The sequence below is a fragment of the Limulus polyphemus genome, unplaced genomic scaffold, assembly GCF_000517525.1.
Source record: "Limulus polyphemus unplaced genomic scaffold, Limulus_polyphemus-2.1.2 Scaffold222, whole genome shotgun sequence".
NCBI classification, from domain to species: domain Eukaryota; kingdom Metazoa; phylum Arthropoda; class Merostomata; order Xiphosura; family Limulidae; genus Limulus; species Limulus polyphemus.
Genome location: NW_013665832.1, coordinates 807,106 through 831,518, shown reverse-complemented (window position 1 = coordinate 831,518; position 24,413 = coordinate 807,106). Strand labels below are relative to the sequence as shown.

The 24,413-nt window shown below is 32.3% G+C and overlaps 1 protein-coding gene across 1 annotated transcript; it reads left to right on the top strand.

Moving 5' to 3' along the window:
* The first annotated feature begins 492 nt into the window (after positions 1–492).
* On the top strand, positions 493–23,372 carry LOC106478543 (group XIIA secretory phospholipase A2-like). Its single transcript, XM_013939092.2, has 4 exons — positions 493–885; positions 9,348–9,415; positions 13,905–14,076; positions 22,886–23,372. The coding sequence occupies exons 1-4, from the start codon at positions 648–650 to the stop codon at positions 22,996–22,998; spliced, it is 591 nt and encodes a 196-aa protein (XP_013794546.1). The 5' UTR covers positions 493–647; the 3' UTR covers positions 22,999–23,372.
* Positions 23,373–24,413: the final 1,041 nt, after the last annotated feature.

Here is a 24,413-nt window from a genome sequence, read left to right as displayed (position 1 = left end):
TTAAAATTTCGTCGGAACGAAGTTACGGAAAAATCAATTAACAAACGGAGACGTAACAATAGTATAGATTTGAAATACGCACGCATATAGTGATGACTAACTTTAATAGATGACTGTATAATAATAGAAGTTCAATTATCTAATTATCAACAATCAAATTAATAAAATTGTAAAGGATAAAACTGAAACAAATGTTATTAGCTTATTATGTTCTGATTGACATCTCTGGTATTATTAACTTTTTTTTAATACGATGTATATGTTGGATGACCTAAATGTTAACCCGTTAGATACTTAAGCATTTATTTGAATTTCATATATATTTAATTATTTTATACTTTGTGTCTTTAATGTCTGAAGCTAAGTATTTTAAAATGCATTTGTCTTTATTAAAATTATTTTATTATATTGAAAACTTCATGTGTTAGATAATTTTCTAAAATCTTGTAATACGATAAAATAAGATTTACGAGATGGCGTAACAAGCAATTGACAGGCACAACTTATCTAAATGCGTGACTTATTCTTAGGTTGTACAGTCATGAAGACGTAATTAGTTTGTACTTTAGTAAGTGTGTTAGCAATTTTTGTCATAACGCTTTAGTTAGAATAGTTACATGTGATCTTGAAGTGTACATCGTTTCGAAATGGTGTACTTAAAAAAAATTGGACTTAAATTATTAATTTTATTTTGTGTTAGTTGCGCAGATGCACAAATTTTTAGTAGTTTCACCGGAGATGGTATATCCAGTACCATTGGTAATATCTTGCGTGGTTTCTCAGTGGGTGTAAAAGAAGTTACCAATGGTTTAAGAAGCATTGAAGAAATATTAGATATAGTAGACACGGCTGTTGAAGAGGAGTGCATATTTTCTTGTCCAAGAGGTATTTTGCATGCTTCGTCATGCGAAGTTATGGCGTTTACGTTTAGTTTTTGCTTAGCTTAGAACTTTATTATTTATAGTTTATACTATAATATAGTTCATTAGAACTAGAAGAGAAATATATATGAATAAAAGTATATAAATTATAATTATAATTTCTAAAGCTTAGTGGGAACTGGTTACATTAACGCTAGTATTAATTACTGTAGTACTGCCATAAGGTGTGTTAAATTTTGGAATTGGAACTGAAATTATGTAAACTTACTGAAAACAAGAAATGTAATTGTAATTTTTATCATTAATAAAGTTAAAAAAGGACACTTAGATGTTATGTGGCTCATACGGAACCATTTGGGGCCCTAGGAACTGGATTTTTATTCATTTGGATCCTGCAGTGTTCAGGGATTTATCATCCATTAATTTAACCAGGTGGCTTCAGAAGTTGATTCATATAACCTATTCGGGCTTATCTGTTATCGATTACAATATGTTGCACATCACTTTTCACCAGATTTGGCATCTATTGATGTCATTGGTTGCCCTCCTGAAATGTTCTCTGGAGAACATTTTGTGGGCCAATATGTGGACTTTTCCTGACACTTTCATATCTCATTATCTTCATGATCAGGCAGTTTCTTCTTCAGTGGGATTTCGTCTCCCCCATGTGGCTTTACTGCCTATCTCTGCTAGATTTTAACAAGGAGGTGAGTAACTTTCTTACCTGACTTAGATTATTTTTTTTTTCTCTTTTTCTTCTTGGGTCCCTCTATTTCTTTTGGATCCTACTCAGTGGTTAGCCTCTGGAATGGGTTAACTTCAGATATGGTAGGTGCAGTTAATTTAAGGGAGTTCAAGAGAAAGCCTAATAAGTATTTGAATGAGAAGAGCTTACTTTGAGTTATTGTTTTTTTCAGTGTTTAATTTAGTGTATAGGGTGCCTAGATGGACAAAGAGGGCCTTTGTTGTCCTTTGATGTTATGTTTAGCCTGTTGTATTAGTGTTTCAGATAATTTTGTAAACTTCAGTAAGATTACCACTTATTCTCATATTTCTCAAGAGAAAATAAGAGATCTAAACCTATTACCATAAGATAACCCTTTTATCCTCAGAATCATCCTAGTAGCCCATCTCAGAGCTCTTTTTTTTTCTAATTATTGTTCTTTCTTAGATAAAAAGACCAACATTACACAGGATATTCCTGGTGAAGCATAACTAGTAATTTTTATGAAGATCTAAATCCTTGTGATTTTGATGTCTGCAAGTACATCCTAAATGCATCTACCTGTTTCTTAGCACATCTAACCATGAATGAAATTGTCCAGTTTTAAGTTTTTTTTTATTAGCTGGAGCCTATTGGCCTCTCATCTAGTGTTTTACCAATCATGTCACAATTGGAAATCATCGATTGCTGGTTATTATAGTGCAAAATTGGCCTGATTCTGATTGCTGATTACGATTATGTAAAGTTGATGATGTCATTTTGTACTATTGTTTACAGTTTAACCTTAAAAATTGTAACATTTACAGAGAATGTACTTTGAAGTTTCATTAAATTTGAAATTATCAATAAGTGTTCCCTGCGGAAAAAAAAATCTCTTCCTTTCTGTTATTTGGATGAGGGAAAAATAAAAATGGGGACTGACCTTGTGGGTAGTACACGATCAATTCATATGTGCCTGTTGTGAGAGAAGCAATCCAACCAATCGGTAATCATGTTTGTCGGGCCACAACTAACTTTAAGTTTAAGGTAACTTCTTGGAACTATGCATATTCATAAATAATGGGACTGTCAAATGATGAAATGGAATGTTCCAAAGCTGTCCAGTAGGTTAATTATTTTGTAAAGATATGTATATAACTGTTTCCCACTTTCAACTTATAGTGACTTCTCCTACACTACAGTGACATGCACAATTCAAACAACAACCCCTATTGAAAGTAATGGAACATTCCAAATTTCCAATTGTTTTGTTATTATGTGCTTTTTGGCAATATCCTCAAACAAGGAGTTAATACACAGTGTGGTACTAACAGGGAGCCACATGGCATATCAACCTGATATCTTTGCAAGAAAAGTCTGCATAGATCTTCAGCAAGAACACAGTGTGTATTAGCTCTGTGCATATGGTACTGTTATTGACCTTTCGCTAATGTACAGACTGTACAGAAATGGGTGTCCTTTGCAATGTACCTTACACTCGGTAAATCAACTTATGTAAATAAATGAAAAACAGACAGAGATTCTTTTAAATGATGATATATTATTCTATGTTGAATAATGTTTTGTGTCAAAAGAAAATGGAAAATACAGGGTTGTGACTGTAAGCATACTTATAAATCAAAAGATTGTTGTTGTGAATAAAGTGGTCTGGGTGGTGTTATTTTTAATTTTTAGCAATCAGTTTTTCTGTGATTGGGAAATTAGCAAATTCTAGTGGTTCCGTTTGTTGCTTGAGTATGCAGTAATCGAGCTGATTCCAGTTGCCAAACTGATTATTGGTAAAATGTTGCTCTTGTTTGCTTTATACAATAGCAACTATAAAAACATAAAACATTAAGGATGGTTCATTGAGGCTGTCTCACTCACTAAACTAAACTTTAAAAAATAACCTCAATGCCAGATCTTATCATTTGGATATTAATTAAACCTTCTCTTAAACACATTTAAATTTATTCCATCCACCACATCTGAAGGCAATCCATTCCAAATGTCAAATGTTAGAAAAATAAAAGGGTCAGGTCAATAACCCTTAAAACCAAATGGTCATAGATTTTAATGCTGTGTGGCCAATATGTTGATGCCATAGAAATAAAAGATTTTGCCAAGTTCATATCTCTAGGTTAAACAGCTTTTATGCTATAGGTCACCAGATATTTGACTCAAAATGGCTCTGAGCTGAAGATCAATGACAAAAGTACCAATAACATTTTTATTTTTAATGCTAAAGAAAACAATTGCTAAAAATTGCTCTCGCTGTATATTTAGTTTTGTTAATGTCAGGATTTTGACCTTTTACCTTGAATTGTTGACTTTCTCCTTCACTTGAACTATCTTCTCCAGCATGGATGACCAAAATCAAGGTTGGATACTGAAATTTGTATCATCCTCTAGCTTTGTAACAAAAATCAGTCTAAAAAAAGTAACCTGATTGAAATAACAAAATCTAATCGTTTTATTATAATTATTAAGTAATAATTTTTAACTCAATGGTCAGACATGTACTAGAGGCAGTAAATTATTTTTATATAAAATTTCTAAGGGATAACACCAGCCATTTAACCCATCCAGGCTATCTTATTTTGAAGTACTAATCTACTCCAAACTACATATTGAAAACTCTTTTTCCTGTGTCCAACTCTGATCTCTAAACTACTCATCCAATCTCCTTTTCTTTAGTATAACAGCATCAACAGCAGTTGAAGGTAAACTATTTCATAGGCTGACCACCCTATTAGAAAAGTAGTTCTGTCTTCACTGGAGTTGTTTGAATTTTTGATATTTTAAACTTGTGTCCCTCAGTATTACTGCTTGCAGTATCCAACAACTGAACATAATTTTTTTAAATACTATGACCAAAACTGAGCAAAGTGTTCCAAGTTAGGTCTAACCACCACCTCATAGAGTGAGCCAATCAACTTGTATTTAATATTTCCATGTATACAACCTAAAATTATATTTGCCTGATTTAAACCATTGAACATTATCTGAAAGGATTGAGATTTTGTAATAGCTATGCCTAAATCTTTTTCCTCATCAACCAAACGTTACAGAACATTGCTATTGGAGTAATTAATGTTATGATCAAACATGTTCGTTTGACATTTGTTCTAGACACACATACACAAATTTGAATAGGTAATATAGGGTGGTCCAAAATTATCTTTTCTATTTTAAAATTTAATAATTAAATAGCTAAAAAAATTCAACCATGCAGTTTTTAACATCTTGTAGCCCAATCAAACAGTTTATATTGTCATGTTTTTTTTTTCTCTCCAATGAGTAGTGTTACCCCGTAAAATGGCAACTGTGCAAGAAAAAGGCTCAGTGTGATGAATTGGTCGGGGTGGGCCAATTCTGTGGTCTTTGTGTTCACTAGAGATCAATAGACTTCTTTCTTTGGGGGTATGTGAAAGAAATTGTGTATTGCACACCTATAGCAAACATCATGGAGCTGAAGACCAGGATAATGGATGCTATCACCACTGTAACTGTGGGCATGTTGCAGCGAACGTGGAATGAAATTGAATATGGGTTAGATGTGCTGAGAGCCACTAATGGTGCACATGTAGAGGTCCACTGGCGTGTCAATAAAAGCCGTTTGAGTTTGGCTACAAGATGTTGAAAACTGCATGGTTGTATATTTTTAGTTGTTTAAGAATTAAATTTTAAAATATGAATGATAATTTTGGACCAACTGTATTATGGCACATTACTGTTCTGTATACGAACAGTGTAGTTTTATAAGTTAGTTAATTGAGTTAAATATTTGCTGTGCCATTACAAGACATGTAAGACTAGTGCTTTTGAACTCTGGTTCCAATAGCACAAGCAGAGGAGAATGGTGATCCATTCTCTCTGGATGGAGTGTCAGTTCATTACAGGTTAACCTCCAGCTAGGAGATAGATACCCATAATATATTTGGGTAGACTGGAACAAGTTGGGTGTAGTTTCTTGTTTGAGGACACAAACAGCATGATGTAGGCCAGCCTCATTCTCTCAAACATTCAACTACAAGTTCAAAGTACGAAGCCACTAATGTTAGCTGTTGCTACTGCCTCAGAGAATTACACCAACATCATGACTCCAAGGTGACCATCAGAGTTTATACACTAGAAGTTTTAACATGTTTTATGAATCTTTATAAAGTTTTTCAAGCTTGTAGTAAAAAAGTTTTTTGTAGACAAAAGAACAACAACTGAATTTTTAATTATTTTATACTAAAAATTTATCTGTGAGTACATGAAATCAGAGTGTTGACTGCTCCAAGTGCAAATTGATTTTCATGTGAAGATTAAAAATACTTTTCTTCATCTGAAAATTTAAAATTTTATTTCCATAATCTCTAAACCTCTTGAATAGATATCAAACTTTTTTTCTGAAGAACTTTGTATTTTATCTGTTATTTTCTCTACCCTAACTCTAAACAGATTTGGTCAATTTGAACGACCCCGTAACCACTATAAAACTTTAAGGGTTGAAAAATGTGAAATAAAGTGAGTAGCACTGTTCTGTCCTTTTTTGTTTTCACCATTAATTCTTAAAGTACTTCCTCTAAGAGTTTCTTTTTCTAACCTTTTTACTTCTATTTCCTGTTTATTTTACTGTTAGCAGCTGAAGTAGAAATCTGCTGAACATAAAGCAATGAAGCACCACTCCTGCCATTTTTACATGACACCATAATGCAACATAGTAAATAGTAAATAAACTCGTGGTGCAATTACCAGAACTTTTCTCCAGAGTTGATTATAACCCTGGCTCCCAGAACACAGTTGGAGAGGGTTTATCAACTTGTTTACAGTACAGGGATGCAACAAGAATTGTTTAAAGTAATAAAAGTGTGAGAAAGTGTTCATGATATGATTCTGTACAAAGTCTGGGCCTATCCAATAAACTTGGTAGGTATTTGAATGTTAGTTATCCTTCTGGAGTGGTCAGAATTTAGAGATATATGTGTACAAAGTGTTTATGAGGTCATGAACATATGTATGTATATATATGTGAATGTATGTATTATTACTATATATTCATAAATGCTTAATTTTTCTTAAAACATAATATAATAAATAAAAATTGTATAGAAAAATTATTTCTAAAATTGAATTGTACTTGCGCTTCGTACTTGGTAAGCCTATCCGTAAGCCTTGTTTACTCTTTCAAATGGAGGGGAAGACAAGTTAATTTTTGTAGATTTCAAAGATGCATTTTAGAAAAATATCAAATGGCTGTACTGGTACACACAAAACCAATGTAATTTACCTGGCTTTCTAACTAAGTTGTATGTGGGTTAAAAAAATATAATTTTTGTTCAGAGCAATGACTTAGTCAACATACTTCGAAATTCCCAGTAAGATTAAAAGTTTCCTCTCTATGCCAGTTAGAAATGACTGTCAGATTTACATGGTTTGGAATGTGCTCTTTCAGTTGGTTATGAATGTCTACACAAGAAAAATATGTGTGAGTAGATAAGAGGTTTCTAAAGAATAGTGTAGTGGGCAGGGCTACCCTGGAATTTTGCCAAATATATTGATATCTCAGCAAATCAAAAAGGTGGGAGGTTCTTATTTTATATTCTAGTTTTTAAACATCTGAAATATGAGGTTCTAATTTATTAGCCACTGTAGACATTGTATAATAAGCATAATAAAATATAAACTGAGCAGTAGGACAAGAAGACATACATTACGACAAACAAAAAACCATATATTTTTTTATTGTTTTCATTCAGATTAAGAAATTGAAACTTGTATAATTTGAATTATAAACTACTTTGTGATGCCATTTTTATTGACATAAAGTGATAATAAAGTTGATTGATTAAATTTTGAAAATAACTCTCTAAAACGTAGTGACATGTTCCCTTTGACCTGTCCATAGTGAGAGGATTAAAGCATTCTGATGCTGTATGAGTTATAACATCTATAAAATGATGGAGATAATATTCAGCCATGAGATCATGTAGTAGAAAAAATTTGAAGAGACTGAATTTTGGTTTACATGTTGTCCTATGACTTTTGGTAGATATGCACACATGAAAAAACATTGTTTAAATGAAAAAAAGATACAGAATTTTGCACAATTTATCAGTACCAGATTGTTATATTTAAGAATGATTTAGTATCAAGAGTAAATCCTTTCTAATTATCCATCCTTCAAGTGCTGAATTCGTGACAAATTCTTTATTCTACTCTTAACTTCTAAATATAACAGAAATATTAACAGGAGGATTCTTAAGAAACAAAACTGAGTATTTATTTGAACTTTCACATACAAAACAAAAATTAATTCAAAAATGCTGAGACCAGCCTATTACAAACAACACATCTGAACCTCCAAGAAAGTCTAACTTGAAAACCTATTATTTGACAATATAACATTGACACAACTTCAACAATGTAATGTTTACATAAGAATTAAGGAAAAGAACAATAAAAAACTATTTACTACTCATTAAGCCTGCTCTCTTGAGTCAGTAAAAAATTTCATAAACAAAGTTTACAAGAAAATAAGATGACCTAGATCAGAGGTTCCCACACTTTCCCATATTGTGACCTATGTGAATAGCCAGACAATTTTTTGTGTCTATGCTTAGTTGCAGAGGTGATTACTATTTTAATATAGTGCTCTTATATTTGTGAATTTGTTTGTAAACATATCAGGTTCATTATTTTATAAATATTTTCAAAAATATGTTTTATTGTGTCTTATTATGCAAATCTCTTAGCCATATGTTGTCCCAAAAATGGGTTAAAGTAGTAAATAAGTGACTACCTGGTGTTAATAAACTCATCTCTGCTATTTGTTTTTGAGAGTACTTTCATTATATGTGGGTTGGTATCATAAAAGTATTCACTATGTATTTTTTCTGGTGTTTTACAAAATTTAGTAGGATTGCTGGACTTTATGAATGTTTTTTTTTCATTAATCATGTAGTTTATTTGGATTTTTATCAGCTGACTTACAATCAGGTTTTTTTGTTCTTTAAACTAGAAGAGGACTGCAATTATTATAAATATTGTTTGGAAATATGTTTAGTTTTGAATTGACACTGTTTTTATTGATTAAAGGGTTTTATTCTATTAAAATGAAATATAGTTTTTGCATGGAAAGGCAAACATGTACATTAGATGAAGCCTAGATTTCTTAATTCTTAATATGAGAAGCTGCTCATTTTATTGAAACTGAAAAAAAAATATTCGAAGGACAAGGTGTAAGAATTTTCTCACGTTTTAAAAAATCAAAGCATAAAGCATTTTCAAGAAACATTGTTAAATTGATAACAGTTAATCCTAGGAATGCTAAAATTCTAAACATTAAGCAACCAATTCTTCTGTTAATGTACAGGTGAACAAATATTTAGTAATTTATATATATATATATGTGTGTGTGTGTGTGTATGCGACAAATAAAAAATATTAACACATCCATATGCCATGGCAGTATTATGGTGTTGAACCATTTTGTTGTCTTCAGATTTGCTCATAAAAATAAACTGATTTGTAATTCACTATATTTAAATATGATTATAAACTAGAATAAGCTTGCAGTGTTAAACTTTTTTTATAATGGATTTGTGTATACATTATAGTTTGTTGGATAATCTTCAGTTTGAATTTATTGGTTTGAACCTCAGACTTTAAACATAATATAGTAACAACATTTCACAGTGTAATGTTTAAGGTCATTATAAAGTGATAATCAACTTATTTAACTGTGCTAATAAAATGCTTTAAAAAATTATCAGGGCAACAAGCCATTCGAAATTCATATTTTTCAACTTACCCAAATGGCTGTGGATCTTATGGTTTTCAGGTAAGGTTGTGTATTAATATGTTAACTACTTGTTTGCCTAGGATGTAATGTTTTGCCAATTTTTGCTCTCATATTTATTTTCATAATAACCTGTGAATTAAAAAAAAATCTCTAAGGGATGAGATTTAGAATGTAGTGTTTAAAAATAAAAATGGCCCAGTACTAATGTCTTATGACAAGTAAAATTGAGTAACATTCTGTTTTTTATTATTAAGCTATACTAACCTCTGTAATGAAAAAAAAAAAAGTTTTGTCTTATCTCATTTTAAGAGTTAATTTTAAATCATATTCTGATGTGGTCTGTTTTTGAGCTATGTAATGTGTCAGTGACTCAGTGTTATTTATCTCACAATTTATCATATTGTTCAAATACTTTTTGACTTTGAAAATCTTCTGTAAGGGTGTCTATAATTTTATGTCCATATCAGTAACTTTTACTTAACTATTCACATTATCATATCTTACATGAAAAGAGCAGAGGAGTAATTCAAATGGAAGATGAAATTTTTGTGTACTTTATGTGAAACTGGGAGAGTTTGAAAGAGCTGACTAATGAAATACTGATGTGAATGAAAGCATGTTCTTGTGTTTTTTTACCTTAACCCTTTTACACAGTTATGATTCTTGAACATGAATATGTGATCAATTTGACAAAATAAGGAAACTATGTAAAATATGTTGCAAATGTATTTGAAACTAAAATTATAAAATATTTGAATGTGTCATGGCTTTTTATGAATAAAACAATGCAATTTCTAGAAATTTTATGTATTTCACTCCAATAATTCACTTCAAACCCATGAGCTGGATAAACATATTAAATACATAAGATTTTATTTACTTATTTTTAGCAGTATAGCAGGACAATTAATAGTATTTCCTAATAAATTAATCAATGGTTCCATTAATACAGAGTTCCTTAAACCAAGTACAAGCAAAAAAAAAAAAAAAAATTAAGCATCAGGTACTGCCAGCCATTTGCCTCCTGTCTATTCAGCAGTTCAAGGAGGAAATAAAAAGACAATAAAGAGTTGATGGCAGGTGCTGCTAGACATTGGCCTGTTCCTCTAGTCAGCAGTTTAATCCTCTCTCTATGGGCACCTTTTATGAGCATGTCTCAGGAATTTTAGTGAGTTGCATTCAAAATTTAATTAAACAACTTTTTGTTCATGTTATACCAATTAGTATAGCATAAAATTGCAGCTAATAATCCATAATTTAATAGTATATACGTTTTAAGTTCTAAATTTATAAGGCAATATTTCAAAAAATCCTGAATTTCCTCTAATATGAGATATTTTTCTCTAAGCATCCCCTCTTTAATTTATTTACCACTCATTATATTGTTGTCATCGCTCTGGCCCCGTGGTGGGCAGAGCAAAGATAGCCCATTGTGTAGCTTTGTGCTTAATTACAAACAAAACAAACATTGCTCTGCAAAGCATAATTTTCATAGCCTTCAATCTAGTTTGTTTACAGAACCACCAAGTAGAAAATCTCACCTACCTGTCACATCCTTGCTTTCAGGATTTGTCAGTAGTTCTTTTACATTTAATACTGTATTATTTATAATTAATAGAAAGTCAAGGTTTTCATCTGTCAAATGACGTATCATATTACATTGTTTTTTGCAAAAAGAATTGTCAATTTCTCTTTTCGTATAAGCTTTGTTCCTACAGGAAATGCATCAACTAGTTTGGATGAACTTGTAATGGCTCTTGTTGCAAAGTTAGAAAGCCAGAAAAATTGTAATAGTTAATTCAAATTGACCAACACTGTATAGAGTTAGGGTACAGAAACTAACATCTAAGATATAAAGTTTTACTGAAAAAAAAATTCATTTGAAATGTATTTAGGAGGCTTAGAGATTATGCAAATGAAATTTGAGATTTTTGAGATGAAAATTTTTTTTTAAATCTTAACATGAAAATCACTTTGCACTCAGAATAGTAAAATAGTAAAAAAAATGAGTCTATATTCATTGATAAATCTTAGTAAAAACACTTCATTAAAAATCTCATTTTTTTTATAAAAAAGACCTAATGTTTACTGAAAATCTGCCAAATTTTGTGAAGATACATTTATTATATCAAAAATTAGTAGTATCGAAACTATAACAAGTACAAAGTGATCACATAGTACGTCAATTCAACCAAGCCTGTGCTGAGAGAGTTAAGTAGAAGAAAAAACTAAAGTTAAGAATGGGTGCTGCCAGCCAGTTGCATACCCTTTATTCAGTAGCTCAAAATTTGTAATAGTGGCAGATAGCCTTAGTAGTTATGCCAAATCAAAGGCAGGGTGAGCAAGTTCAGTGGAAATGGGAGTTGCTCCTGAGACCTTTGAATTATCAAAGCTGAACAAACTTCGAGGAAAAAAAAAACACCAGGTTATAATGCTAAAACTAGGCAGAGCATATATTGTCCATTATGTAGTTTTGTGCTTAACAACAAACAAACATGATGGTAATATTTCAAATACTTAGGGAGTTGGAAGAATCAAAAATAGTAATAATCCCAAATCTTAACTTTGATTTAGCTTATTATTTTTGTGATAGTCAATTTAATCTTATGTTAAACTGTGGAATCTCAGTATCTGACTCACTATCATCTTCACCGTCTGCTTGAAAGTTGTTGAAATCAGTTTCAGTTTCTTGTTCTTCATAGTTGGAAAGCAACTCTAACATCTTTGATATATTCTCTGTGCTATTTGCAGGCATAGCTGAAAATGTTCCTAAATTCTTTACAAATATCCACCTGCACTCCAGTGACATTTTTCCCATCCTTCTCAAATAAAAGAGGGGGGGTATCCTCACTTGTTATGGTGTCTTTTCATGGGATTCCCAGAGTCACATGACTTATTCAGAATCTATACATACATGATATCATATGGAGTGCAGTAGACAGTTATTTCCAGTGTGCTATACGACTAAGTGTGTGTGTGTGTGTGTGTGTGTGTGACAACATACATTATCATATGTGGCAAAGTAGGATACCATAGTGATGAAGATATACATTTTCATAACAGCCAAAGGGTTAAACTTGTTTTTATAGTCCAAATAATACTAAAAAAAAGTTACAATTATAAATTAGTTCTGATTTTTGTGTTAAAATAACACATTAGAAATCTAATCTAGCTGATAAGAAATGGAGCCTAGGTTTTTCCCAATAGAAAAATTGAAATAAAATAATTGCTTAAATAAACTTGCATACTGGTATGTGTGCCACTGTGCACATGATTTAATTATGTAAAAAATCTCATAACTCTATACATGCAAGTCCATAGGTGTCCTAAAAACATTATAATTACTATTTTTATTGCATGTAGAATACTCAGATGTTAATAATAATATACAGTGTGTTTAATTTAGAAATTGGTCTTCAATTTTTGAATTTGTTATTGAAAAAAGAGCATTTATTAATATTTGCAAACAAATTATTTTGTGACTGCACACAAAATACATGCACACATAAAATCCCATTTTACAACTTTTTTGAAAAAAAAACAAGCTTTAGATAATTATGCTTAATTTTGTTCAGGTATACCAAGGTATCCTAAATTGAAGAAGGATAAAGCTCTCTCTGTATTCAGTTCTATTACAAAAATAGACCTTAAAGCAATCTTTCGTCTGTGTTTTAAGTCAATCAAAATTAGACTAGTGAATGTAAAATGTGAAGTTAAAATATTAACATATGCATATTTATTTAGAGCTTATATAAATAAAACAAATATTTACTTCATATGAAGCTCTTGGTAGGCGAGGTAACTTGACAATTGACTCCCCCTCCTCCACAGCCACATTTTATTATATTAATATAACTGACTAAAATAGGTAAAAAAAATATTTATTTGTTGTATTTCATAGAAGAATAAATTATTTAAAACTGTTTAAGTAGGAGAAAATAATGCAGGTTTCATGTTAAATTTTGTTTATTGTAATAAAATAATGTTGAACTATGCAAAGTTATATAACATAAGTGAGGGTTAAAGTTGTATAGTTATAGCTAATTTATTCTTCTGTAAAATATAAGAAATGTGTTATTTTTCTATTTCAGTCAGTTATATCAATATAAGAAGATATGGCTGTGGGGGCTGTTGTCCTACAACCATCAGCAGATATAAGTCTAATAACAGTATGCTTTCTATAAAGAGTATAATTTTACTCTCAATTATTTACAAAAATATAAAAAAGGTGTCATAAATGGCTAAGATATGTTAACCAAACTGACATTTGTAGGGCAGTTGTAATGTGCTAACTGTAAGCTTTATAATATCTTACAATAACTAACCTGTTTGTTTTCTAGCTAAAAAAATTAATAGCAAGTTAAAACATCTGTTGAAACCACTATTGGAAAATTTCTGATCACATGTCAATATGCCAGTATAAAGACACCTGAAAAGTGGGTCAAAATGCAGAGTGCATATTTTCTTTTATATAACATCTTGAAGTTTCATATGTCTCATTGTAAAGTTGGTTTTATTTTTTCCTCAGCTGAAAGATAAGAGCTTATCTTTAAAGGATATGGAGCTTTGTTGTAATGACCATGATGTATGCTATGGGACTTGCTTGGCTGACAAGGATTTGTGTGATTTAAAATTCAAAAAGTGTTTATATAACACCTGTGACAGACACAAGAAATTCCTACAAGAAGGTGGTCTTAAAGGTATGTTTTCCAATAAAATAAACATTTAGAAAAATATGCAAATATAATTATATTCAAATCATGTTTAAAAGTAATTTATGTTAAAATAATAATATTTATTGTGTAAAATAATAGAAGTAGCTATATTAGACATCGTAACCAATAGTGTTATTGAAAGTAAAGAAATAATAGTGTAACCTTACCTGTCTAATACATAAACGCTAGAGGTTTGCTTCATGCATTATCATAGATTTGATGTTCTGGCTGTGAGAGGATGCTATTACTTTACAAAATAATTTAGGCAATTTAGTGTGTTGGGCAAATCAATGGCAGATGAGTTTTAATTACAATAAATGCAAAAAAATGGATGTAGGTTATCATAATTTGAATTATAAGTATAGTTTGGATGGGAATAACCTTAACTGTGTCATGAAAGAAATGGATCTTGGTATAATGATTGATCACTCTTTAGCTAAGCAGTGTGCTGTTGCTAGTGTAAGGGGAAATAGGATTTTAGGTTGTATCTACAGAAATATTAAATACAGGTCTAAAGAGGTTATAATTTCATTGTATAGGTCATTGGTTAGGCCACATGTGGAATATTGTGTCCAGTTTTGGGCTCCTTATCTTAGGCAGGACATTGAAGAGGGTTACTAGAATGGTCCCTGAGATGGAGTGGGATTAAGAGATATTAAGATCTTTGAAACTGTTTTCTCTTGAAAAAAGAAGAGTTAGAGGTGATCTGATTGAGGTATTTAAGATTGTAAAGGGAACTGATAATGTTGATGCATTACTTTGATTCATACTTAATGGTGCAAATAGTAGGACTAGGGGACACAAATATAAATTTAGGCAAGGTAGGGATGATCTTCATCTAAGACAGTTATATTTTTCTAACAGGGTAGTTGACCTTTGGAATGAGTTGCCTTCAGATGTGGCAGAGGCAGTAAACTTACACGAGTATAAAGGAAGGCTCAATAAGTATATGAATGATAAGGGCTGGCTTTGAGAAGTTTCTTTTTTTAAATAGTTTTAGTTTAGTTTAGTGGATGGAACAGCCTAGATGGACCAATAGGTCCCATGTTGTCCCTAAGTATTATGCTATGTTTATAGAAATTTGTAGTCCACGTTGGAATGATTTAGAGATTTTGGCATTAAAGTTGGAATAATGGACTTTACTTTCCAGATAATAATGAAAAAGAAATAATTTCAACCAATTTTTTGCTAATGCAGGTTCATCAGGGCTAGTACAAAAATGATTGACATGAAAATATACATTAACTTATTTAAATACTTTTGGTGTTTTGTTTCTCAAATCCATCATAATGTGCTTTGCTTTGAATAATGTTTAGAATATTATTTGTTTCAGTATTGTTCCACTATGATAGTAATGATACCAACTATACTACTATATTAATATTTTACACATATTACTATTGTGAAATATTAAACTAAAGTTTCAAAATTGTTTATGATTTTCTACGAAATGAAGCAGTTAAGAAACAAACTTAAGTTGAAAGGATCCAAAATTTACTAATGATATTACGTACTTTGTTATTGATACAACAACTATAAAAGGATGGACTGTAGAAACGTAATAGTGAAAAGTGGTTGTAACACTGTGTGATATGATAGTGTATGCAAGTGATAATTTACAGGTTATGTTATTAAAGGTATTGGTATGATGTGTGTGTTTCAATGGAAATATAGTTACATGTACCGTCCTATATTTATTTTTGGATTTTTTTTATTATGTTTTCTTTTTTTAAAATCTTTGGTTCCTTTTAAGATAGAAACTGTGAATGAATTTTGGTTGTCCATGTGCAGTGTTCTAGTGTTGTGTAGATTGTGTTCTGCTGGGGCAGTTTTGTATTGTTCATATTTATCCAACTCATTAATATGTTCATAGATGTATGGTGTAAAGGTTCTTCATTTTCTCCTATATGTGTGTGTCTCCAGATGTATTGCATATGATTTGATAGACTATGTTTATGGTGTGGCATTTTTGTCTTGTACTGTTTTCTTGACTGTAACATTGTTTTTCCTCACATTTTGTTTGTGATCATAAGGAGCGAACTAATTGTTCTTTCATTGTTTTATCTGGTCTGTGTTATGATGATTGTCAGTTGGGATTGTTTAATGGATTTACAAATTCTGAGATGATACCTCGTGTCTGCACACAGAGTAACTAGATTCCTTTGCATATCTGCCTATGAGATTTGCATGTCACTAGTCTTGAGCTACCTCCCACCTAAAAACATGAGTTCAACATGAACTGTGATAGTGCATGATAACATCGCCTTGCAGTGATAGCCCTCCACCAATAAAAGGGCGACACAACCTCCTTGGAAAGTAGCTCCCATTAAGCACTTGCACTTAAATAACTTCATTTAACTTTCCTTGGTTTAGTGTTCATGATTCTTATAACCATTTTTTTTAAACTTTTAATTAGAGAAAAAAAAAATTCTTAATGGTGTTTTCTGCCATTATGAATTCTCAAGTGACAGTTTTGTTCTGTGTTAGTGATGATGTTCCTAACCCCATGCCTGTGGAGGATATGACAGCAATTGTTCAACATATGGATTCTTTCATGCACGCTGAGCCTTCTCCTTCTTTCCATTCAGCTGACACTCCTTCTCCTCAATTTGAGCATGAACAGGTTAATGATGATTTTGACTGGCTATTTCCACCACAGAGATTTGCTCTAGGCACAGCTTTATTTGCGGAGGAAAATCTTCACCATTTTAACCTCTTACTTGTCATGATTTCACAGGTTTGTTCTTTTCTTTGTCTTTCCCTCCACGTGGTTTGATTACTTTCATGCTTTACTACATTAATCTCAGACTCAACATACCTCATCCTTTTCATCTACTTGACTCTTTTGTCCTGGCTTAAAACCATTCTTCATTTCTGTTCTTTGATACCCCGTCATTGGAATCTCTTTTACTTACTTGGGGGGTGGATCCCTTAACTTCTATTTCCTTTTCTAGTGCTCAGGTTTCATGTCTTCATCTCTAGTATCACTCTCCTGCATTATCTCTTGTAATTTTATCTTGTGTTTGAGGCATTTTATCATGCTCCAGAGGAGTTTTCTGGAGAGATTCATTCATTTCACCACATTGGCCTTTTCTGCTCTATTCTAATGTATGCCTCCTTCATTCTTATCTTTGTGATTTTTGTTGGGATCCATTTTTTTGCCCAGAAGTCTTTGTGGGTGTTCCTGACACAGTGGAGACCTAGGTTAAGGCAACTTGGCATCAGTCCTCATTTGTCTATTTTAGTTTCTCATCTTTCTCAACCTCACTATTCAGTTCCTGTTCCTAGACCTTCTAAATCCACATCTTCCCTTCCCATTCCAACTTCCCGGCTTTCTTCTACTTCCTGTCCTCCCACTTCTCAAAATAAGGGTCCTTGCTCATCTCATCATTGTTTACCATTTTGGGTCTGACTCTGTGTGGGCCAGTCTCTCTCTTTGAGAGCCTTTGGTCACAATTTTCATTTGACAGTTGAGTTCTTCAGGCTCTCACCCACAGACTATTTCTCTGCTTCCTTTCCTTTCTCCTCTTTTCCTTTCCTCCAATCTCCTGTAGCTTCAGTTTCTTGAAGATGTAGTCTCAAATCTCTTAGCCAAGAATGCCATCAAGAGGGTATTTACCTCTATACCTGGCTACTGCTCTCATCTTTTTTGTGGTTCCCAAGAAGAATGGGGACTGGCATCTGGTTATTGACCTGTCATCTCTTAATCAGTTTGACTCCCCAATTGTGTAGCCTTTTGCTTATCCCATACCAGTCATCTTCAACTTTGTCCATCTATCAATGGAAGTGGCCAGATTTTTGATGTTGGTCCATCAGCCACTCCTTCCTCCATGTCATCCTACTGTTATCCACCTTTTTGCCTATTTTCTATGGTTGTTCAACTATGGATTGTCAGTTTCCACCATTTTAGGTATTGGGTGGCTTTATCAACAGTGTTTCACCTTTCCTGATACTGTCGTGTTCTTTCTTTTCTTGTCGTCTCCACATTATTCTGATTCTCTCCTCTTCACCAACCTACTATCATACCTTAAGGTGGTTTTACATGCTCTTACATATGCTCCATTTGAGCCATTGGCTTCATCTTCATTATATCAAGTTTCTCTGAAGAAATATTTCCTTCTCCTTGTTTATGGTCATCGTTGTTCAGATGTATGTGCTATAGATGCTTCCTTCACTCTCTTTCACTGTACTTACTTCTCCATCCAGCCCAGGCCTTTCTTCTTAAGACTTTAGCTGCTCAGGAAGGTGGTTGTTCTTTCACATTTTGTTGCATCAGATTTGTCAACTGTCTCACTCTCTTGCATTCCATTTTCACCGATCCTTGGGTGAAATCCTTCAGGCTGGCATATAGACGAATCCACATACATTCATTTCCCATTATCTTCATCATCTGGCTGTTTTGTCACCTATGAGATTTTGATTCCCTCTGGTCACTGTTCTTCAGACTACACATTGTTTTTGAGAAGGGTAAGTGCATTTTAATTTTCATTATCCTCATTTCACCCTCTTCCCTGTTATAGAATCCTGCGAGATGGTTGGCATTGCTGCCCAAGTTATGCTTATTTTCCAAAATACACCTCAGGATAGGGGTAACGGAAAGTGCTCAAACCATCCATCCTGGCTTTACCAGCATCTAGTGTCGAGATGGGATATTTTGCAATACCAGTAGAGGTATCCTCATGGATACCTTTTCAACAGATGCCTGGATCCAGGCACTTCTCCTTGTCTCCCCAACATAACTTCTCCATTTCTTCTTTAAGTGGAGCACAGGAGCCCTTGCCACTTACCAGTTCCTAGCTGCTGGTGTGGTGGACCTTGGAGAATTCATTATTGATTATATACAGCACAATACAGTGGGAAGTAAGGTGGTGGTAGCACTGTCTGTGTAGTACATTTCACCTCTCAAACAGCTAGTGTGCCCTCCTTCTCCAGCAGTTTGTTCATCACCCCCATCAAAGTCAGATACACACTGTACTGTCTGATCATACAACACTTCTTAGTTTGCCGACCACTTTTGTGAGGGTGATCAGCTGGTCATGCAAAAGTTCTGTCCATCCCTGTGACACTTGGGTCTCTTTTGCCTTTCTTTTGGATGAAAATATACCCTGTGTTGAGACTAGATGCTGTCCCCCACAGGTTTGCTCCTACGAAGCCTCTTCCTTTTGGTGTCGTACTCCATGGGCTTTCCCTTCGAGTGCTTTCTGAAAGGAGGTGAGATATCATCTTTGAAATTAGTATATTCCTCTCCTGAAAGTGTATTTCCGATACAGACTCACCTCCTTTCCACTTGCCCTCCCAACTTCTAGTGCACTTTCTTCTTGTTTCATCTAAGAATTAAGTTATTTTGAGTGCAAAAGCTTAGGAAGAGCTGCTGTGCAAAGAGGTTGAGTTATCATGCATTAGAACAGTTCACATTAAACATGTTTTATATTGGAAGTAGCTCAATAAGCGGCATCTAGTGCATTATGTGTATGGAGGTAAGGAAAATGTTAACTTTTGGTTGTGATTGTGTTGTTTATTAAAGATATGTTCATTGTAAGAGATGTTTTTGTATATCCTTTTTGTTTTTTGGGTCTGTTGCTTTCATGTTTTTTTTGTTTTTTTTTGTGTGTATGTGTATGTGTGTGTCCAAGATTAGTAGAACATAGAGGGCAAACTTTACTTGAACCAGATTTGGAAAGCAAAGCATGATGGAGCAGCAGCATCTTTTCAAAATCATTTTCAAAGAGGCATTTGAACTTTTTCTTTTTCTCTGAAAGTGAGAACCTTGGATTTGTTTTACAATATCAGAGTATTACTTCTTAGTTGTGGCGCACGTTATCAACTTTGTGATGTTGCCTGTGAAAAGATAAGAGCCCTACAACTGTAGAATACTATGAGATTCCTATTTGCCTTGAAGTAATTTGGTATTCTTAGCATTCTGTTAAAACATCAAGAAATCTTCAAATGTAATGTTTTTTGTGAATATTTTGCCAGTCATGGTCGTGCTGATAGTCTTATGAGATAAGTTTTGATGTGGGAATTATAAAATTCACAAATTGTTCATTTTGTAGATTAATCCAACAATCACACTAAAGATCCAATGTGCAAAATTCTTACACCTTGATATCACAGTTAGTTCTTCTGAGTTCCACTTTCTGTTGTGGGCTTGATAGTTGATCTTGTGTTAAAATTGTAGAGCTGAACCAAGTCTTGGAAGATAGCTAGTATAGACATTCACTTATGTTCAATTGTATGCCTGCAGCATATTCTAGTCTTACATGGTCTTTTAACTTATTATTACAAATCATTTTGTGTTTGAGTGCGAATAGGGGAGCCTATGTCCACACCAAGAAAATGATCCCCCATATCATTAATCAGTCTATCAGCCTACACAGTTGAAGTAAGACAGGAAGAGTCCACAGCCTCATGATTTTGTTGCTTCGCTCTTACCTTTCTTCTCTACAGAACAATGTATAACAGAGATATTTGAACCACATAACATGTTTACAATCATCTAGTGTCCATTCTCAGTATTCTGGTTGTTATTTTTGTTGATTTGTAACAGAAATGAATGTTTTACGTGTATCTGTACAACAGCAAACCTCATTTCCTAGAATTGTTACATTGTGAAACGTCTGTTGGACTACCTACACAATCTTTGATAACTTCAATCTATTCTTATTCCCTAACAGCCCACGTTTCCTTATTGATTGACATTTTCTAGAATGATAACCTTGTAGAATAAACTTGAGACACTAGTCTTTCAACTTCATTGTCTTCTTTGTAGAAGCTCCTGCCAATCATAATCCATTAATAACAGCTTGTTTTAAGTCTGTTAAATCTGTTATATGTCTCGTGTTGTGGAATCCAATGCTCCTGGTTCTCACTGAGTAGTTTTATACCTTCATGAAGGTGTCACATGTAAGACAACATGAGTGGTCAAATTTGAACACCACACATTTTAGTAGTATCTATTCATTTCAGTTAGAGCAGGAGTAACAAAACCATGTGAAGTACCTTTAAAGTTCTAACTTTGCTCTTTATTTTTCCCTGTTGGAAAATTTGAGTCACCTTCATTTTCCAGCTCTGTCGGTTACCTGCCATGCTGAAGGCAACAAACAATATCATCACACACTTGGTTTCCAAACTCTTGACATAAGCCACTCAAGTTGCTAAGATGCTATCCATGTTCTCCCAACTCAGTGTGCATAATGTAAGCATAAGCCAACCAGCATGCTTGATCTGATTTTCCCACTGAGAGTATGTCAGTAGTAATTACATGCATCAGTTTTTTTGCAAGTTTGTTTCAAAATAAAAGAAAAAGTTGACAGTATATTCTATTTTTAGAGTTATTATCCACTATTATCAGTGGATTATGGAAGGGTGTTAATAATGATTAGGAAAATTATTATGTCTTCTTCAGCATATGGATTGCTGTATTTTTGATTGGCTTGTTTGTTATGAGAAGTAATTGTTAATTATGCAAAGTATTTACCATAAAGTGGTATCACTTTGAATTACCTTTACTTACAGATTAAATTGCATTTTAAGCATACAGTCAAATCAGACTTGTATATTCTTGTGCATAATAGTATTCTAGCTAATTGGTTAGGCATAAAACCTTTGATATAATCTGAGTTTAAAAATTCTGACCAGAAACAAAAATCTGATAAAAAATTAGAAAACAAAATACCAAAAGAATTTTACAGAGTTTTGAATCAGAATGACTTCAGTTGGTACATGCAAGAAACCAAGGGATTTTGGCTCAGTTTGTAAAGGTATAGGAAGAAAGAATGAGTATTCATGTGGGCATAAAAATCTGGTGTAAATTATATATCTTAAAGTGAAGTAAAATTCATCTTACAGTAATTATTTACAAAGAAAGTTTAAGCTGCCTAGAGTAGTAACTTGTTGCTTGTGTGAAATGTGTCTCATACTACGAAATATCTCATATAAATCACTAATTAAAGTTTACAGTTTTCATTTACATGGAGTAATTAACAGGGAAAGCACATTATGCTGCCAAATGTATAATAGTTATAAGGTAACTTGACTATTTTTTTTGTTTGATATATTTTCCCAATTTGTATCTGTGCTCTGTGAAACACAACAATAATATAATTAATGCTTCACATTATATGTTTGTATATATGTGTGTGTGTGTACACCAAACACACACACACACACACACACACACACATATGCATGTAATGGAAATAATTAACCCCTAAATAAACATTGTGATTGTATTTGATACAGAAATTTGAAGTCTCTCTATATTCAAACACTTCTCCCTGTTGGCATCTGAAGGGAGAAGTGAATTCTCCATGTTTTTGGAGTCTGGATTGATCCTCCCCTCCCCTCTGAGTTAGGGTTTTGGTTTTTAAACAAGCAGAGTATAAAGCTTGTTTCATTTAATTTGTGTTTCTTTCATATATCATTGCAGGTATATCATTTAAAATAATAGATAGTAATATTATGATACACAGTTTTTGCTATTTTTAAATAATGAAATTTGTTTTATAAAAGACCTACAGTTTTAGGACATAGTATAAAGTATATTTGACTTTGATAGACCATCAACATTAATTGAATCAGATGTAACAACTAAAATAAGGCTATGGGAATATCCATAACATTTTGAAATTAAAATGTTGTTCTCTCTCTCTTGATTTTTTCACCTTTTTTAGGTAAACAGTTGTGTTTATGTGTGTGATTAAATTTATTTTTCATATATGTGTATTTTTTTACTTTCCATCATTTTGATTAAAAGGTTGACTTTAGTATAACTGATTTTTTGTTTTTTTTACAGGATGCAAAGGTGCAGCAAAGCTCTTCTATCTGGCAACAGTTGGACTTGGCTGCAAAGCCTACTTAGATTCACAGAAGAAGGCTTGTATATGTATTTATAGAAATGAACTGTGATACTGTAAGTCAAATCATAAAAATCAAAATGTATAAAGAAATGTTTTATACAACCAGTTAGATCCCTGGGCTTTCTGCATCTGCAATGCTATTGAATTTTTTTCCATGTCTTAACAAAATAGCACAGAAGAAAAACTAGTCTGGAATTGTTTTTGTGGTATAAAAATTTAACTTCTATGTATACATTGTAAAATAGAAAGAAGGATTTTATGTATAAAAATGTCTGGATCATTTACTAGAAAAAAAACAACAATGCATAAAATAAGCTTCCACAGCAAAAGGATGGTAAAATGACCTGAAATAGTCTTGATATGATGTTATGGACAGTTTCTAGTTTGAAACATTAATGAATTAAAAACATTCTTCCAATTTAAGCATCAAGTTTTGTAGAGTATTCTGTAATACCCCTTTTTTGATGTAATTATATTTTTGATCATTATGCCCATCATATTATGCACATATGCAAATTTGAAGTTCATCATAAATCTTATAGTAATCTTGTTCATTCATTCATGCCATGTACAAGCACAAAATTGCTTTTAATGTGCTCACAGTTTTTAAGATTGTATAATTTGATTGTTAATGTAATAATGGTTTTCATTGTTCCTCAATTCCATTATGAGAATGTTGATGTAGCTATACTGTATTAGCTTTTGATTACATTAAAATGGCAATTAGATTAATTTAATAATATTTTCTACTTGAATTAACAATAAGTTTTCACATGAAAGTATTTCATTCAATGAAATACAGTATACCTTATCTTAAAAATTATGTTGTACACTTACGGATAGAGTAAGTATATAAAATAAATGTGATATTTATTTTCTGTATCATTCGTACAAATTTTATTTAATTGTAATTTTAATAAATAGTTTAAAGGGCCAAGCACTGCATTTTGGAGGATCAAGGTGCAAATGTCAGACCTTTTATTACAGAGTTGCATTCAAATTTTAATTAAACCAATTTATTATCAACTTATGTCAATAAACATGTAATCAAAGTGTAGTTTATAATTTAAATTTCTATATTATCTAAGTTTTAATTTCTTAGTTTCAAATGGAAATAATTAAATACATTCTCAATCTCTACTTCTCTCTGTCATGTGACACATCTTGCACACTGAATTATCCCATATATATATATTTTTTTTTCTCTTCTCATTTGTGGGTTTCAGAGCATCCATCCAATTAGAAGCTCAAACTGTTGACAGTGACAGACTAGAATATAAAATTTGAACCTCCTAATTTCTTTATTTGCTGAGATATCAATAAATTTGTCAAACCCACCAGAGAGGCTTATCCCATCTTACCACAACTTTAAGGCAGTTATTTAAACTGAATGTACTTATAACCAATAGAAATAGCATTTTTTCCTTTATACAGATCTTATTACCATGTGTTTCTTTTTATTGC